Here is a 17,778-nt window from a genome sequence, read left to right on the forward strand (position 1 = left end):
TAACCACAGTAGCAAGAGATGGTCATATAGGACTAAGGGCCATTTTATATAGTTATCTTGTTTTACCGATTGCTGTGGCCAAAGACATCAGTAGTGGCCGTCCTCCCAGTGAGTATGGTTTTGGTCTTTAGCTGAGCTGGTTTGGGGAAAGAAGTCTGCCTGTTCCTAGGACTGTTCCTGAGATTTAATTTAAATTGTGGTTTAATACTAATGTCCTATTCCAGTGCCTATAAAGTTCATAGAAGCCCTATTCCAGTGTCTTGTATGAAGAATTATCGAAGGCTGTTTCAGTGAAGTAAAAGTTCTGACAGATGCTCCAAGCTGGAAGGGCTTTAAATATGGACCAATAATGGATGTATTATCTGGGATGTTGTTACATAGCCAACTTTGGAGATGCTTATCACTAGATGTAGGCTACCTGGTGATAAATTATTGCAACCACAGCAAACCAGAAAGTTGCCTATCAAGACAGAGAGGAAGTTATGTTTTGTATCAAAGGAAGGAGCTCCTACATCAGTGAAACCGGGAGTTGGTGAAGTAGTTAGCAACAGTGAAGTGGAAGGGTTTACGGTCAGAGAAGCTGAATTACAATGACTGCGGGACAACAGGGCGAGTCACTGAATCTCTCCGAGGATCACTTCACTCATCTGTGAAGTTGAGGTGTTTGACCTCTGATGATGTCATAAGTCCTGTTCAAAAGCTGTGGTCTTATTGCATCCATTTGTGGAACTGTTTTCCTTCTGCTCCAGTCGGAATTCTAGTTAGAAACTTTTAATTTTCATTCTCTGCTTTCCATTAAGGATACAGCTTATATTAACGGCCACATAACCATATGTTAAGTTGTTTTTGAGACATCAGTGATAAGAAAGCAATCACACAGTGAAAATGGATTTATGTTTAGAAAGTCAGGATAATTCTAAGATAAATTAAGTTACTGAGTTTAATATGAGCATGAGATCAGACTGTTTTTACTCTGTTGTAGCCTCAGGAAGAAGGAATAGGGACACTAATAAGTACCTTTTAACTTCAAAGGGTAATTCATAATCGACATTTAAAAGAATAGTTCGGTGTCCAAATTTCAAATTTCCACAAATCAGGGTGTGGGATGTCTCTTAAAGTATTAAGACCTTATTAAGAAGCCAGATAACATATCCTTTGAGGAAAAAAAGTCACCCTGAATAAGATCTATATTGTTTTGAGGCTTTAGTCATTTAAAGGGTACAAAGTGAAGCCCAGCCTTTTTACATCGAGCACTGATCTAATTATACCTTGAAAACCTTTACCAAAATTCTTTTAAAAGGTCTGTAAAAGATAATACTGAACATATTTGAAGATCTGATGGTTATCTCCTATAGCCTTCAAAAAAGCTACTATCACTGAATTAACCCTGCTGGGATGGAACTATAGTAAAGATATCTATGAGTTTCAGACTAGAGGCCTGACATATGAAGCTGTGGATTCATATCCTGTGGTTTTTAAATGGACCTGTTTCCTGTAGCACTTGAAAAAGCTAGATCTTTCCAGTTAGGAGGCACTTATGCCACTCCCTCACTTCTCTGACATTGTGGCGAGTGTGTGTTTGTATAAACAGGTATATAGATGTATATATCTATATAGCCATGTATGTATGTGTGCCCCTCTGTGTGTATACACACGCAGTATATGGTAGATACATCAGTTCCAGGGAGTAATCTGGGAGATGCTGCCAAAATTTCAAAATGAACCTGTGGGATTAATCAGGAAAAGCCCTGCACCTTTTCACTGCTGTTATATAAGAAAAATTAGAATGGAATAAATTAGTTCAAGTTATTCCAAAGTGCCATACACCATACAGATAACTATTTCCCAAAGCAACCTCTGATTTGGATCCTTCAAATTCACAAATTGGCAAAATCTTCCTGTGAGGGTTGAAATAATCTACTCTATCACTTTTCTTTTCTTTTTTTGGAGGGCAATTGGGGTTGTGACTTGCCCAAGGTCACATGGCTAGTTTTTGTGTTAAGTGTCTGAGGCCAAATTTGAACTCAGGTCCTCCTGACTCCAGGGCCGGTGCTCTACTCACTGCGCCCCCTAGCTATCCCTACTCTATCACTTTTTATCAGTTGATAAGATAATAAACCAGTTTTAGCATAAAAGTAGGTTGCTGTTAAACTTACTACAACCAAGTATGGATCCAGCATAATTTGAATAAAGAATAATAAAGCATTCTCAAAACAGATCTGGACAAGAACTGTGGACTTTTAGTCCACCACCCATTTCAATATGGTCAGTATCATGCCTACATGTAAACATTAAATATGTACATTATTCCCTTTAACAGATGCCGAAAATGACGCTGTTTGAGACAATGTTCAAGGTGGAATCTACCACCATGAATAGTATATCAATAAACTTCATGCAAGCACTGGGGTGTTTTCCTGTTTTATTTTTTTCTGATTTAGATGTTCTACAGTTTAGAAGGTATGCAAGCACTTGAGTACTTAATGCTTTATTTATTTAAAGTTATTTGTAGAACAATCAAATATAGAGCTCAACTTATATGATAAGATGTGGCCTTCAGTGTATGTATTTATGGAGAGAAAGGATAACCCTTCCCACTCCAGCAAACCTGTTAGCCACATGTATAAGGAACTAGAAGACTAAATATTCTGGCCAACATTTAAATTCTCAACCATAACCTATTTTATATTTAATTCACATTTGTATTATAATGGAACTAATTTGTAATACATTTACTAGCAGGAGAATTTGATGTAATTTGACTCATTAAGATTATATTGCATGCTTACAATATGGACAATACCTCTGGGTTCTATACAGACAGGGTAACTTCAGGGGGCAGTAACAAAGGAAAATGTGATAACGAGAGTCACTGTTAAGAGAGTACATTTTAAATTAAAAAAAAAACACATCTTTGGAATGTTCTAAAGTCTTTATTTAGCAGCAGTTAAATTTTTCATTATAACACCTGTTAACTGTAAGAGAGCAATTAAAACATTTTGCAGGAGCTACTTAAGCACTCCTAAGCTATGTCCCAGTTTAGTGTGTGCATATATATATATATATATATGTATATGTGTGTGTGTGTGTATAAATACCACAAGATTTAATGCACCCCAATTAAAGGGGCAAAGCTACTGTACAATAGGTCTCCATACATATCTTAAGTACACAGGTGCCTTGTAGACATGAAATGCACAAGACCTACTTTTTTTATATAGTTTGATACTTACAATACATACACATGTGCAATTTAATTTCTCCAGCGGTATGTACCAATGGAACTTGACATTTAAAAAGGCTTGTCATTTTTTTAATGGTCAACACCCTACAAATTCTAGTGAATTTTTACGAATCAAAAAAAATTTAATTTATTAGGAACACACATTTTTGATTCAAATTTGTGTAATTTAAATGTTTTTGATGCTTTAAAATAAGACTGGTTACAGGAGAAGGTAAAAGTAAATTCAATACACTGCACTGAAGTGAGTAAAACATAAAATACCTTGCCTATTAGTTACCATTTTAATCCTGGAGAAATTTTAAATCAATAATACTTATTCTGAATATTCTGGACTGGGATTGGGGGTAATGGGTGAAAAAGGAGGGAATTATTATAAAGAAAAGCTACTTTTATTAATGAAGTAAATCTTTACAAAATGTTATATCTGGTTTTAAGTTTGACCACATGAACATTTGGGTGTATTCTCAAGATTCCTAGGTTACATCTACCATATCTGCATAAAAACTACCTTTTTGACTTGCTTTGAGGATCCAACTTCTTTCCACAAACTTAAGAGTTTCTCTTTGGGTAGCAATTTCCTTTAACACATATGGCAGAAATAGCCATAAAAAAATCAGATTCCCTAACAGCCCCCCCCCCCCTTATAAAACACTATCCCAAGTGAGAATCTTCAGGTAGCAAAACTATTATTTTCCCCAAGTCTTTCAGAACCAATGCCACCACATTACTAGTTGTATGAAATGCAAATTTTCATGGGTAGGCTTTCCTTTTTTTTTTTTAAGACGAATAAAAACAGAAAAAAAAAATCCTTTAGAAACACAGACTTAAGACTGATTTGTAGATTAACCAATGGGTTCTAACTGTATTTTTAATAAATGTCAGGCAAATTAAAGTAGTTTCTGTCCCAGTAGCTGCCTGAGTAAAGCCAGTCCTGTGCTCCATTGTAGGGATTGGGCCCTTGATGGAACCACCTGTTGGAATGAAAGGAGGACAAGGTTTGTGAGGGAAAGACGATTTAAAATGAAACACTCAGCTTCAGAATTCAAAGCTGCTTTGCTATAGATCTAGACTGAAGCTTAATTTTAAGAGAATAAATGTTAACAAAAGCAGTGTCTTGGAAATCCAATGATGTCGTTCACAGTTACTTAAACAGACCATGCTTAGAAAATGGCTCACAGGTATTATTCCAAAGATGAAAACAGAAACGATTCCTGTTGTTGTGAATCTGGACAAAGACGTTATATTAAGGGGTCTGTTGAGTGTTTTCTTCAAAGCAGATTTGAATAAATGAAACAACTTATGAGCATGCAGACTAACTTCTTGCCAAAACACAACCACCACAAGAACACATTCCCCAAGCACAACAAGCCTCCACTGGCGTGTAGGAATTCACTGCTGCTTCAAAGTGTTTCATTGCTTAAAATTTCCTTTTGTTCTGAGAACAGAACAATGGAAATTTACGAATAAACACTAAAAGAACAGTTCTGATTTCCTCTTTTTATAACGGTGTGGTGCTCCTAGAGGGATAATAACCCAGCTGAAATGGGGCAGGATTGCAGATACTACCCAATGCTTAAGAGTTTAGCTTATGGTACAAGTAGTACAGGCCATCCTGCAGAGCTGCCAGAATGAATGATTTTGCTTCACTTGTTTTCTTTACTTTCTTTCCCCATCCTTACACCACCCTGCATGCTAAACATCATCATAAAAGATTCTCCTAAGTAAAAATAACCTCACAAAAAGGCAACATACCTAAATGGCTCTGGATGTCTCCCTGAGTAAAATGAAGGGGTTAAAACAGATGCTTTAAAAGGCACCTTTCAACTCTAAATGTGTATTCTTGTTCTTCAATTCTAATTTCATTCTCAGGTCATCCTAACCATGATAATTATTCCTATGTAGGAGATAATCTTTTTTTCATTTGGAAAACCTATACTTTTGGGGTCCTAGGAAGAACTAAACCACTTTCTCTCAGAATTCATATTGAGATTTGCTATTTAAAACTTGGTCTATAGGTTAATAAGAGTACCTCTCGACATTTCTTCAAAATAGTTTTTAAAAAGAACCCAAACATTCAAGAACAAAAAGTTGGATAATATTTGAAACAAAGTCCCCAAATAGGTTCTATAACATAACCAACATAACTAAGAACCTGTGGCATTTGGTTAACTATTTGCAATCAGAGATTAAGTGTGTTAGTTTGTCAAACCTGATTTTCTGATGATCATTTCTAAAAAAAAGCTTAGTCTTATTTTTATGCTTATGTATTAGTTTAATTGCTTTCCAAGAAAGAAACTATGAGCTCTCAGGTATCTGAATATGGATAGTCTTTGTCATTTTTTTTTTCAGTCCCCATTTTTACCTCCCTTGCTACTCAGTCCATGTCTATTTCCTTTCCCCTCCTGGTCTGGACTCAAGTAAAGCAAAGAGATTTTAGGCAACTACAATTAATTTCTGCAAAAGTTATAAAGAAGGAAAATTTCTGTAGTAAAGCAAAAATCTAGTAGTTCAGAAAAGTTGTACGTTATCCACTGCTGCCTTTCTAATTAGACTGATAATTAAGAGTTACCTGTATAGCATAAGTACATGATAAAAGTGAAGCATTTAACTTATAGAACACTTCCACAAATGTATTATGTGTAATAAAAAGAAACTAATTTCATTCAGTTCTGAGTTAGCAAAGTACAAAATTAGATCTCACATGTATAGGTAAATTTGTGTATCAAAACATTAGGAATATGATAGTTTCTATTTGGTCTGAAGGGAATTTTCACACACACACACACACACAATTTTAACACACACAGACACACACACAGAGTCTAACAGCCTGTGCCCACTAGCAAGAGTGGGACTTTAATCATAACATTTACATTTTTTTTTTCTACGTGAAGAAATAGCACTGAAAGCGGTTTCTACAAAGTTTGCAGGAAATGGTACTGCTTCACAGGCACATCTCCTATGGTGATATGGGTGAGTGGTCTGTAAAGAAAATGGTTTATGAAAACAAAAGTAAACTGAGAACAGTGATGAGGAATTATTAAATAGGATAAATAAAGGTCTATAGAATTGTTAAAAACATAATGAAGTAAAAATGCCTGAATTACCAGTGGACTCAAAATCCCAGAGTGCTGTTTAAAAATATTTGGATCTATTTTTATCATCAGTAAACATAATAAAATGTCTGTTAACTGATTGGTATATCATAGATTTAGAGAGAGAAGGGGCCTCCAGAGGTCCTCTCTCATTTTACAGATGAGGAAACTGAGACTGAGATGTCAAATGACTTTCAGTCCTCTTTCTTCTCTACACAAATGGGCATCAAGTTTAAATCAAGAGAGAGGGAGGGAGACAGGGAGGGAAGGGAGGGATGGAGAGGGAAGAAAGGGGGAGAGAAGAGGAGAGAATGGGATAGAGAGACAGAGAGAGAGAGACAGAGGCAGAGAGGAAAAATGCATGGGTGATACCATGGTTCCCCGATAATAAGACCTATCGCGAAAATAAGCCCTCCCCTTACTGTGTAAGATTCCTCTAAAATAAGCCCTATTGAGATTGCTACTGTAGTGAAGGTGATCCCCTGAGCTACATGCTACATTACGGTACCCTCTGTATGCACCGTCCCCCCCCCCCCGGGTGAAACGCACGCCGCGCTCCGAGCGCAAGACATCCAGGACGGAATTCAGGGTATGGACACTTATGACGATGTTGTTGAAGAAGATGACATGATCATTATTGAATAAAGGTACGTTTTTTTGTTCACATTTACCTGTTTATTAAAATTGCTGTCAATGTTCATTAAAATAAGCCCTCCCCTGAAAATAAGCCCTCTGGTGTTTTTCTGTCCAAAAAAAAATAATAAGATAGTGTCTTATTATCGGGGAAACATAGTATTATAATGGCCAGAGTTAGAGGGAAAACTGGAACAGAAAGATGGAGAACAGCAGGAAGAATAAAATCTGCACCTTAAATTTCAGGGACCTTTGGGTCAATGGCTGGAAAGATCAATTAAACAATCATCAAATAGGCATAGTTCTTAACACTAGCAGCAGGATTTCAGAGTCTAAGAGACTAAATCAAATTGGTTATTTTTCTTTCTTTTTTCTTTTTGGAGGGGGGAGAGCAGGGCAATTGGGGTTAAGTGACTTGCCTAAAGTCACATGACTAATAAGTGTTAAGTGTCAAGTGTCTGAGGCCAGATTTGAACTTGGGTCCTCCTGATTCCAGGGCCAGTGCTCTATTTACTGTGCCACCTAGCCACCCCAGTTTTTTTTTTCCTATTTTAAAAAAAGTCTAAATTTAAATTCCTTCTGGTGACTGAGGTCAAGGAATACAAGAACAATTAAAATCTATCCAAAGTAAAAACACACAAACTGGCCAACAGTTTATTCCTGTGTTCTCCACAAAGGCTTTTCAAAGCAAAGTAGCTGAGTAAGGACTAGATTCGGGATCAGAAGTTACTGTAGAATTCCAGGCTATCCACTCCCTTTTAGGTCAAGTTCTTTAAGCTCTGTGAGCCTTCATTTCCTCAGCTGTAATACTGGGACAATTCAATGACTCCCTCAAAATACCGTAAGCAAATGAAATCATGCATGTAAAGTGCTCTATAACAATAAATCAGCATCCAGATGTAAGTTCTTAACCTCTTATCACGGTCCAGTCCTTGAGCAGAGCCTGTTTCATGAAGAAGGGCTCATCTACATGGTCAGTTCCAATGGGTCAAAAGTTCTGCATGATGATTCAGGGAGGAACAAGGGAATGTGGCTGTACAGAAAATATTCAAGAGCCACTTTTGTACGGTGTGACTATTGTAAATGGCAGAAAGGAGTGAAAGCGTTATCCCATTTTAGTGAGATTAGTTTGTCTGAAACTATTTTAAAAAACAGAGAGGGGCCGCTAGGTGGCGCAGTGAATAGAGCACCGGCCCTGGAGTCAGGAGGACCTAAATTCTAATCCGACCTCAGACACTTAACACAAAAAACTAGCCGTGTGGCTTGGGCAAGTCACTTAACCCCAATTGCCCTCGAAAAAGCAAAAAAAATAAAAATAAAAAACCAGAGAGCTTAATGTGATCATGAGCTATGGCTTCAGTATAACCTGTAATTTAAACAAACATTCTGGGGTGTTGTGGATTTAGTAAGTTCCTAATACCTAAAAATAGATATTTTATCATTAAGCATAGCTCTTTTAAAAAGAAGTCATACCATGCAGACATCAATTTTTAATTTCTTGTGGATATAGTTCACCTTCTGGTTCCCTCACTACTAACCTTGCTGTTCAAATGGGCAATCTTCACACCCTTATTCGAGTCTTAGAAGGCACTGAAGAGGCAGCACAGTTCAAATTCTGACACTGACAGAGCCTCAGGGGATTCATATGTAAAATGGAAAGCAGAGTATCTGTAGGATCCACCTCACACCAGGTGGTTGTGGGAATCAAAGGTATGTTTATGATCTTTGTTAACTTATGTAAGTTGATATAAATGCCAGTTATCACTACTGTTATTATCTGAACTCCATTTCCTCCAATATTTATCACAGTGCTCTCCATAAAACAGGCACTTGATAAATGTTTACTATTATAAAATACCAACTTACAAGTTTTGTTTCCTTGTTCCTTCCCTTCCTGCTTTAGCCTCCAAGAAGAATCTTACAAAGAGGACATGTCCAAAAGGGCACACATCAGGTATATAGGTAGTAGGCAGAGAAGGAAAGCAAGGTAAGTGGTTAATCCACAAACTGGACAGAGGTGTATTGACTAATTCTAATTGATGGGGGTGGAGTGACTTTCCCTCTAACACCTGAAAATGAAGCACAAGCTCTATAATTTAGAGGTAGTGAATGCTGAGGCTATGGTTTTCCAGTCTGCTCTAATGTTAAGAAAAAAATTATTTCCAAAATGATAGTTTTCCCTCCTAACTGGGAGGAAAAATACAATTTTTTTTCACTTGGCTATATCACTACCTTCAAAAAAAAATTGTGGTTAGTTATTAAAGCACAGTTTAAACTTGGTAAGTGATGTTTTGACTTGATGTCATTTTCCTGCTGTAATGATAAATGGAAATCATTTGATTCATGGAGTAAATCATTGGGCCAGGTAGCATCTTAAGGAAGAAAAGTTTTGTGCTAAATTAACTTTTCCAAGACTCCTGCATGAAAAAACAGCTATCTCAAAAAGATCGGAGAGTTTTAATGGATTGTATGCATAATGAATCAAAAGCATGCTATGACAGCCAAAAAGAGAATGGGCTGCATTAAGAGAGGCATCCAGGACTGGCTCATCCCCCTGTATTCTGCCTTGCTCAGGCCACCCCTAAACTTGTGTGCTTAGTTCTGGGTGATGTATTTTAGCAGTGGTATTAACAAGATGGAAAGCATGTCAAGGCAGGGAACCAAGATAGTGAAGACCTTGAAGCTCGTATCATGTGAAGACTGTTTGAAGAAACAGGGATGTTTAGTCCAGGAGAACAAAGAACCCGGGGATGTGGGGAACATTAATGCTGTCCTTGACCATATGAAGGGTTGTAATGCTGTCAGAGAGAATACTTGTTTTGGTTGGCCCCAAAGACTCGGACAAGGAACAACGGATAGAAATTATTAATAGAAAGAGTAAGGTTTGATAAAGAGAAACACTTGAAAGAATCATAGATCTAGAAGAAACTTTAGAAGTAATTTAACCAGGCCCCTAATTTTACAGAAAAAGAAACTGAGGCCCAAAGAAGTTAAGCGTGAAGGACTAGAAGCTAGATACTCCATCCAAGGGTTCACAGCCCACGGCTAATCTGATGCCCCAATCCTGTCCTATGGCTTGGGAAAATACAAGAGGAGCTTGAGCAGGATCACCCCAAACTCCCGCCGTCCAGTCTGTGTTCATCCTAGGACCTAAGATTTAAAGCTACAAGGAATGAAAAAACGGAGGCCTACAGAAGTGAAGTCATTGCTCAAGGTTACACAGAGCCAGGCTGCAATCTCAGGACCTTTGACTTTCTTCCCCCTATCCCATGCTGCCTTCTCCCAGAGTGCACTGCTGCACATCTCCTCCCCTGCTCCCTCCTTGGTAGTCCAGTGTGGTGGGCTTGCCTACCTTCATGAGCCCCATGGGCAGGGCACCCGGACCTGGGACACATTTCTCTGCCCTCCCTCCCAGCATTCTTTAGGATAGAGGAGGCAGAGTGAAGAAGGCCTTATAAAATAATCTGTGTTTTATACGTTACATATGTGCCTTTGAGGACGTCCTTTTTGCCTAGCATAGTGCTTAACAATAATACATACTTATATGTATATACATAACAATAATACACACTGAGTATAGTTAAGATATAAATATAGTAGGTGAGCATTTTAATAAGCATTTAAGAAATGCTTATTAAATTAGGTTTATTAAGGTTTTTTACTTTATTAAATTAATTTACTAAATCAAATTAAATTGAATGAGGATCAGGCAATAGGCATGAGAAGAAATTTTTAAAAATACTATTCTGTTACCTTTCTGTTTAGTTTTTTTAAGAATCTACATCTGGAGGACTCTGTTGCATAGAACTGTTTAAGTTTTGTTAGCTTACTGATGTGGACAAGCGAAGAAAGTAGTCCCTGAAAGGTGGCCAAGTTGGGTTGGAGGAAAGCTAGCACAGGGGATAGAGGCCCCAAATTCAAATGCTGAGGGCTCAATGTAATTTTTATCTGACAGATTTTGAAAATTATTTATAAGATATTCCCCCCCCCCCAAAAAAAAGATATTCCCCAAATAATATGTATCCTGCCCCATGTTTATGACTCTATTTCATTCACGGTTCCATTATAAATTATAATAGTTAAATCTATTTAGATTATAAAATTAGATAAAAAAATAAAACTATATAAATAGTTAAAATAAATAAATTAATAGTTAAATGCAAAAACAAGCAAAAAAACACAATCAGAAACTTCAAACATTCCAAACCACCCTACCTAAACACCTGGCAATTACATATCCAAAATAAGGTACAATGGTGTTTAAATGTTGATAAAAGAACTGAAGTGTTTGTCTCCTCAGACATATAAATCTTCTCATCTACCTGAAGCAGACTCTTTCTGCTTACCCCCCAATACCCAAGGTCCTTCCTTGGCCACTACTCAGATGCTGCAGCCCTGGCCAGCTGCCCCCAGGGGGCTCTGCTTCTCCATGGAATCCTAGCAGCTAACAGGACAACTGTACAGACTGGGATGGACAGCTCAGAGACAGTGACACAGCTGGCCAGGTCACTGCCCTGGCTCAAAAAGCTTCAACAGTCTCTGCTGCCCCTGAGAAAATAATATGAATTTGGGCTGGCCTTCAAAGCCTTCTATAACCAGTCTCCAGACTACTTTCTTTCCTTATTTTCTATGTTCCACTCTGCTAGGAAACAGCATTCTAGCTGCACTCCCTCTGACTTTGCCAGGTGTCTTTGTGTCCCCATCCCTTATCCCTGTCCCATCTTGGATGCACTCTACCCTCCTGCAGCTGTGCCTAAGAAAATGCCCTTCCTGAGTCTCCCTGTAATTGATGCTCTTTCTTACCCAAATTATCAAGCATTTATTGATCCAAATTGTAATCTGCACCCCCCACCTTGAGGGAAGGATTTTGTTTCAGCCAGGACCCTATCACAGTGATTTAGTAGGATATAGGAGGAGCTTGAAAATGTTTGTTGAATTGAATTGAATTGTTCATTCAAGAGATCTTTTCTTTCAAAAAAGAATAAATTTTGAGCTAGATGTCAAAGAAGAAATTTTCAATATTCATTCAAGGTACTTGCTTTGTACACATCTCTATTCTCTATTTTCTTAGGCACAGAGAAGACAGTGCAGTGGGAAAGCTGAGGATAACTGGCTTTTAAAAGCTTCACACAAAAAGCAGAACTTCTACCAAATCACAGAAGCTACTGATGAAAGTCTCAGCACAGCTGCACATTTGCCAAGAGTCCCAGCATTTTGGTTTAAAACAAGGGGCACAGTTATACTCCAGGTCTCAAAAGGAGAGAGAGTGAACACATTCTACAACTTAAGCCTAGCCAAGTAAAGCACTTCAAAGAGCAGGCAAATCAAAACCAAGGTCATCGCAAGCATCATAAATCATACAACCTGGGAGCCTGCGCCATGGAGTTTCTCCTGTTTTAAAATGGAGGGGTGGGGGGGAAAGTAAGTCATCTGTGCAATGAGACATATTCAATAGCCATATCCAGTAAAATGCACTGAGGGATAGATTTTATCTGGACCTTTTCTTCCTTATGTACAAAAGGGGAGATCCCTAAGGATCAGAAATTCCTTGCATGTCCACCTGGCTAAGGGTTTTTGGTACAATTCAGTATTGTTTTTATAAGGCAGGGGCAGGGAACCTGCAGCCTTGAGGTCATATACAGCCCTCCAGGTCCTCAGGTGCAGCCTTTTGACTGAGTTCAAGTTTTACAGAACAAATCCTTTTATTAAGGGGGTTTGGTTCTATGAAGTTTGGATTCAGTCAAAGGGCTGCACTGGAGGACCTAGAGGGCCACATGTGGCCTTGAAGTTGCAGGTCCCCCCCACCCAGGTCTACAGTTTGCCTAATCTTTGAACTACAAGACTGTTTCTCCATAGTATTTAATGTCCTGGGCCGTGTGACAAAGTTTCTATAACTGCTATTAACTCAAGCTTTCACCAGTCATCACTGCAAAACTCTGAGATTCCCAAAAGTGATCTTTCTAAAGCCAAGGAGTGTGGGAGACAGAGGGAAATGAGGAACAGAAAGGAAAAGAGAAAGAGAAGATTACTGCTCTTTCATTTAAAAAACTTACCGAGCCCACAGCAGAATTCCAAGTCCTAGATCAATCATGCCTATTGACATCAATATTGGTCCAGAGGAAACCTCTGCCCAAACGGGTCAGCAGCTGTTCTGCAAGTCATGGTCTTAAAAGAGCTGCCAGGGTCACTAAGCATAAGTGCCTCGCCCAGAGATCAGAGTCAGCAGGAGGCAGATCTATCACTTGGAACCCAGGTCTGCAGACTCTTAGGCTAGGAGCCTCTCCATTACCCCACACTGCCTGAACAATATCTTTTATTTTATGTAAAAGAGTAGCCATTCTATTACCTAAGGGCAACCATACCCCTGTCTCAGGAGCATAAGGCCCAAGACTCTTTGGTCATTGGTGCCTAAGACGCACTGGAACCTTTCCTTCTCCTACCCCATCCCAAGTCTCTCACCACTCCACCAATGTGTTCCCAAAGCCCGGCTCAATTTCTTCAGATAAACTCTGCCCCCATTATTCCTATCTGAAGCACTAGTGGCTAGCCTCCAAACAAGCATTCCCAAAAAGCTCTAGCTCCATTCTGTAGGTGAGCGAACCCAGCGTTCTCAGGTGGGACAAATAAGCATTCACTGGTGGTAAAGACTGACAGTAATGAGTCCCAGGCTCGTCTCCCCCATTTTGAAAGGGCTCAGGCCTGATGCTTAGCTAGGCCTGGTGCTGAGCCCAATGCTGACCATCCAAATACACGTGCTAGGGGTATACATCCCATGGCTTATTATTCATGGCAGAGTATCTCTCAAACATGAAATAGGACATGAGGAAGAATGTGCACAATTTATGAAGAGAGACTACACAAGACAGACAGAGACCAAAGAATTGTCACCAAGGGCTGTTTTCTGTCTGAAGGTACAACTACACCTAAGTGCAACTGCTTGAAATCATCCATTCTGCTGCTCCAGGCAAATATACTTCGCATCTAGTGTCTGGTTATGCTTCATGCTACTCTCGGACTGACTTCGCTAGAACTGGATTTCCAATCATGACAGAAGAAGAGCTCTGCTAATAGTTTCTAATAAGGGAACTAGGGCTCACTGGCAAGAACATGGTGCTGACGAAGGAGAGACAGCAAAGGTGGCCCCTGGTGGTATATAGAAATAAGAGTGGCAGCTTTTTTTTTTTTTTGAATCTTGAAAAATTTATTGTGAATCCACCAGCTCCACACTGATCTGCAAAAACTAGGCAGCTTCTTTCGCGACACGGTCTTTTTTTGAGCGGTCCCATGAAAGCTTTCTTCTCCTCCACGGTCTGGAACCAACCGTGACCAAATTTGGAGGTGGTGTCGATGAACTTCAGGTCGATCTTCTCCAGAGCACGACGTTTGGTCTGTACCAGCAGAGACTTCCGCAGGGTGAGGACACGCTTCTTGGTCTCAACGACACAGCCTTTCAGCACAATAAAGGCATTGGTCACTTCACCGTAGTGGACGAAGCCTCCCAGAGGGTGGATGCTCTTGTCAGACAGATCATAATCGGTGGACGCATTGTTTTTGATCAGCTTGCCATCCTTGATCTGGTAGCCCTGGCCAATCTTGTAGATCTTCTTGTTGATCTCGGTGCAATAGTGGTAGCCCTTCTGACCAGCTCGAGCCATAGAGAAGGCCATGCGGGCAGGATGCCAAGCTCCAACGCATGCCACCTCACGCAGGCCTCGGTGGGTTTTTCGGGGCAGTTTCTTTGTGTGCCAGCGGCTGGTGACACCTTTGTAGCCCTTCCCCTTGGTCACACCAATGACATCAATCATCTCGTCCTGCCCAAACACGGTGGACACGGGCACCTGATGTTCTAGCTTCTCCCAGGCCCAGTCTAGCTTCTCAGCCACGCTGCTGCCATTCACCTGGATCTCCATCAGGTGGGACTTCTTCTGCTTCAGAGGCAGCAGGCACATCTGGGTGTGGGCAATGACGTGGATCACCTGGCAGTACTTCTTCATGCCGCTGAAGTCTTTCTCCAGCTGCTTTTTGCCGTCATGGTCCTGCTACTTCTTGCAGCACTTGGTGAAGGCCTTCTTCTTGGAATTATGCCAGTTCTTATAGAACGACCTCCTACACTCATCACTGATGTGCTCAGCAAAGATGGTTTTGAAGCTGCGCAGGCCCCGGGGGGTCTGCACGTAGCCCATGATGCCTACAATGACCATGGGGGGTGTCTCCACGATGGTGACAACCTCGACGACTTCCTTCTTGTTGACCTTCGAGCCAGGCCTGTCCACCTCCCGCACGATGTGGGTCATGCCAGCCTTACAGCCCAGGAAGGCTGTCGGGTGGATGGGCTTGGTGGGGTCACCTTTGGGGAAGCTCTTCACCTTTCCCCGGTGCCTGCTGCTTCTCTTTCGAGGCAGGAAGCCCAGAGACCCATGCCTGGGAGCCGAGAACTTTCTGTGGGACATGCTGCCACTGTTGCACCTGTGCCTGGAGTGGCAGCTTTTTAAAGGAAAAAAATATTCCATTCACAGACTGAACTATTAAGCCTGGATGGCTTTTCTGAGTCTGTGGGCAACTGGTCCCAAGAGGGACTGGTCCAATAAGTGTGCAAATCCATCACCATTCTTGATGGCAGATGAGATAACTCAAAGTATATATCCTATAGCTAGCTAGTGGGCCAGTGGAATAATTTTTTGATATAACAAACAGCATATACCTAATAGATCCTAAAGGTCCAAATAGATAGCTGGGGGAAAAAGTATATACTGTTCTGGGTATCAATAACATCTTTCCTTCCTCTTGTACTGTGTTTTTCCTAGAAAGCTGTCAACAAGCTCTCAGATCTTGATGGTCACAATTCCTATTTGACAAGAATAACTTTTAATGAACCCCTTACTTACAGAGTTTGAGCTCAGACTGGAAAATAAGGATTAATATCAGGAATACTACTACTAATAGTGGATTTTCTTCAAGATACATTAGAAATAACATCAAAAATAAACTTTTTTTTTCTTGACTCAAAAGTAAGGTTTCCCACAAGGAAAGAGATGCATACATGAGGAGGAGGAGGCGTAGAATGGAAAGGACATTAGCTTTGGAGTCTGGGAACATGGGTTAAAATTCTGCCTCTCATAACTATCTTGTGACACTGGGGCTGCCACCCAACTTCCCTGGGCCTCAGCTTCCTCATATGCTGGATGGCCTTAGATATTCTTTTAAACTTTAAATCAAGGAAAAATGGGTCGAGTAAGATTCCTCTGTGTAGTGGTAATGTAAGCAGAGAGCTGAGCGTGGAGTCTGAAGACATGGTGTTGAGCTGTGCACCAGTTACTGAACACTTCTGTGACTCTGGGCAGCCCAATGCTCTTGTGGACTAAGCTGCCTTATGTATAAAGGGGAAAAGGAGAAGACTGGATATTTCTAAGGTCCCCTGGAGAGTTTCTATAAATAAAGCTTAGGTGATCAAAAGAGTATCAAACAGCATACATTTAACATGTACTTTCCAAACTGAGGCTAATTAGACAAGCAATCAGAATCTTTTCACATAGAGTCTCCAGTTTAGGGAAAATATGTCTATTTTGCTCTCTTTGTATAGGGTGTCATCAAAGTGAAAGAAGTTTTATCCTCATCCTTAAATCCAATGCAGCAGGGCCAACGATACAACCGCTATTTTTTCAAACAAATACATGCAAAACATTTACCCTATATTTGCTCTTTTTCCTTTCATGTGGAATTCAATGTGTTACATTATGATTTGCTCATCTATTAAATCTGTCTTCTTTTGAACTGCAAGAGCATTATAGGAATATGGGAAATTATATGAAGAGGGCTTATTAACTAGCTATGACAAGATTTGTAGCTGTGGAATTAATGTCCTCTCCTTTTGAAGAAAAGTAGAATTTATTAGATTTAGTTCATATTTAGGGAGAATTTGAAATTTTACAAAATATTTTTATTACCTACTATGAGGTAAATGTGGAATGCTTTATTGTCTGTATCTTATAGAATAAGAAATTGAGGTTAAGTGACTTACACATTCATAATCTGTGAATAATTTGTAAACCTGGGAATTCAAGTCTTAACCTCAAACACTCACATAACTGGTGAGTGTTTGAGGTTAAGACTTGATTTCTCAAGTTTACAAGCTGCTAACAAGCCACTGCCTTATACCTCTACCCTACAATAACTCTTAATTTGAAAGACAACTGTTTAATCAGGCATTTATTTGTGAAGATTGTCAGTATTCCAGAAATAGCCAACTACATCATTCTTCCCAGGTAATGGCCATTTCTGTGAGCTAGGGCAAACTGGAAATCATCTTTTCCCCAAGTTCCACATGTGGACTTTCCTAAGCATTTTCAAACCCCTGGACATCAAAGGAATTAGAACATGGCTATATGTTGAGAAAGCATGGTCCATAATCTGTGTGTCAAGGCAAATGGGACAGGCTTAGCGAACACTAGTCAACTATTATTTTTGAAGCTGAGCACAAATGGAACAAGGATGAGATAGAAACACAGTGCCTATGCATATTGCAAAGGTCTGGGAGGGACCAGTCAGACTATTATGCTAATCTGGATCTGCTCTGCTGCTAAAAACAGGAAGGGGGGCTGGACCTGTGACTTCACTGGTAGAGGGAACTCTTAGGGGAGGAAATTCCTTCTACCCTAGGCTGGGCTTCTGCATAACTTACAGTCGTAGAGTTGCCTAGAGCACTGAGAGGTTCAGTGATTTGCCCATGGTCAGACAGTCAGGATGTGTCTGAGATGGGACACACTGCTTCTCATCTGCTAAAAACTTCTGACAAATGAGTACTCCCCC

At 39.9% G+C, this 17,778-nt stretch overlaps 1 protein-coding gene and 1 pseudogene across 9 annotated transcripts in view; both read right to left on the bottom strand.

Annotated features, from left to right (window-relative positions):
• Positions 1–2,913: 2,913 nt before the first annotated feature.
• Positions 2,914–17,778, bottom strand: part of OSBPL1A (oxysterol binding protein like 1A) — a 359,956-nt gene continuing 345,091 nt past the window's right edge. For all 9 annotated transcript variants that reach the window (XM_069099804.1, XM_069099806.1, XM_069099802.1 and 6 more), the window contains one exon: positions 2,914–4,215. In XM_069099804.1, coding sequence (XP_068955905.1) covers positions 4,113–4,215 — 103 coding nt within the window. In that variant the 3' untranslated portion in view covers positions 2,914–4,112. The remainder of the gene's footprint in view (positions 4,216–17,778) is intronic.
• Positions 7,327–17,778, bottom strand: LOC138170463 (large ribosomal subunit protein uL3 pseudogene; annotated as a pseudogene).

Source organism: Petaurus breviceps, unplaced genomic scaffold, assembly GCF_028583685.1.
Source record: "Petaurus breviceps papuanus isolate PSGF00001 unplaced genomic scaffold, PetGlider_PUasm1.0 38, whole genome shotgun sequence".
Taxonomy (NCBI): Eukaryota; Metazoa; Chordata; class Mammalia; order Diprotodontia; family Petauridae; genus Petaurus; species Petaurus breviceps.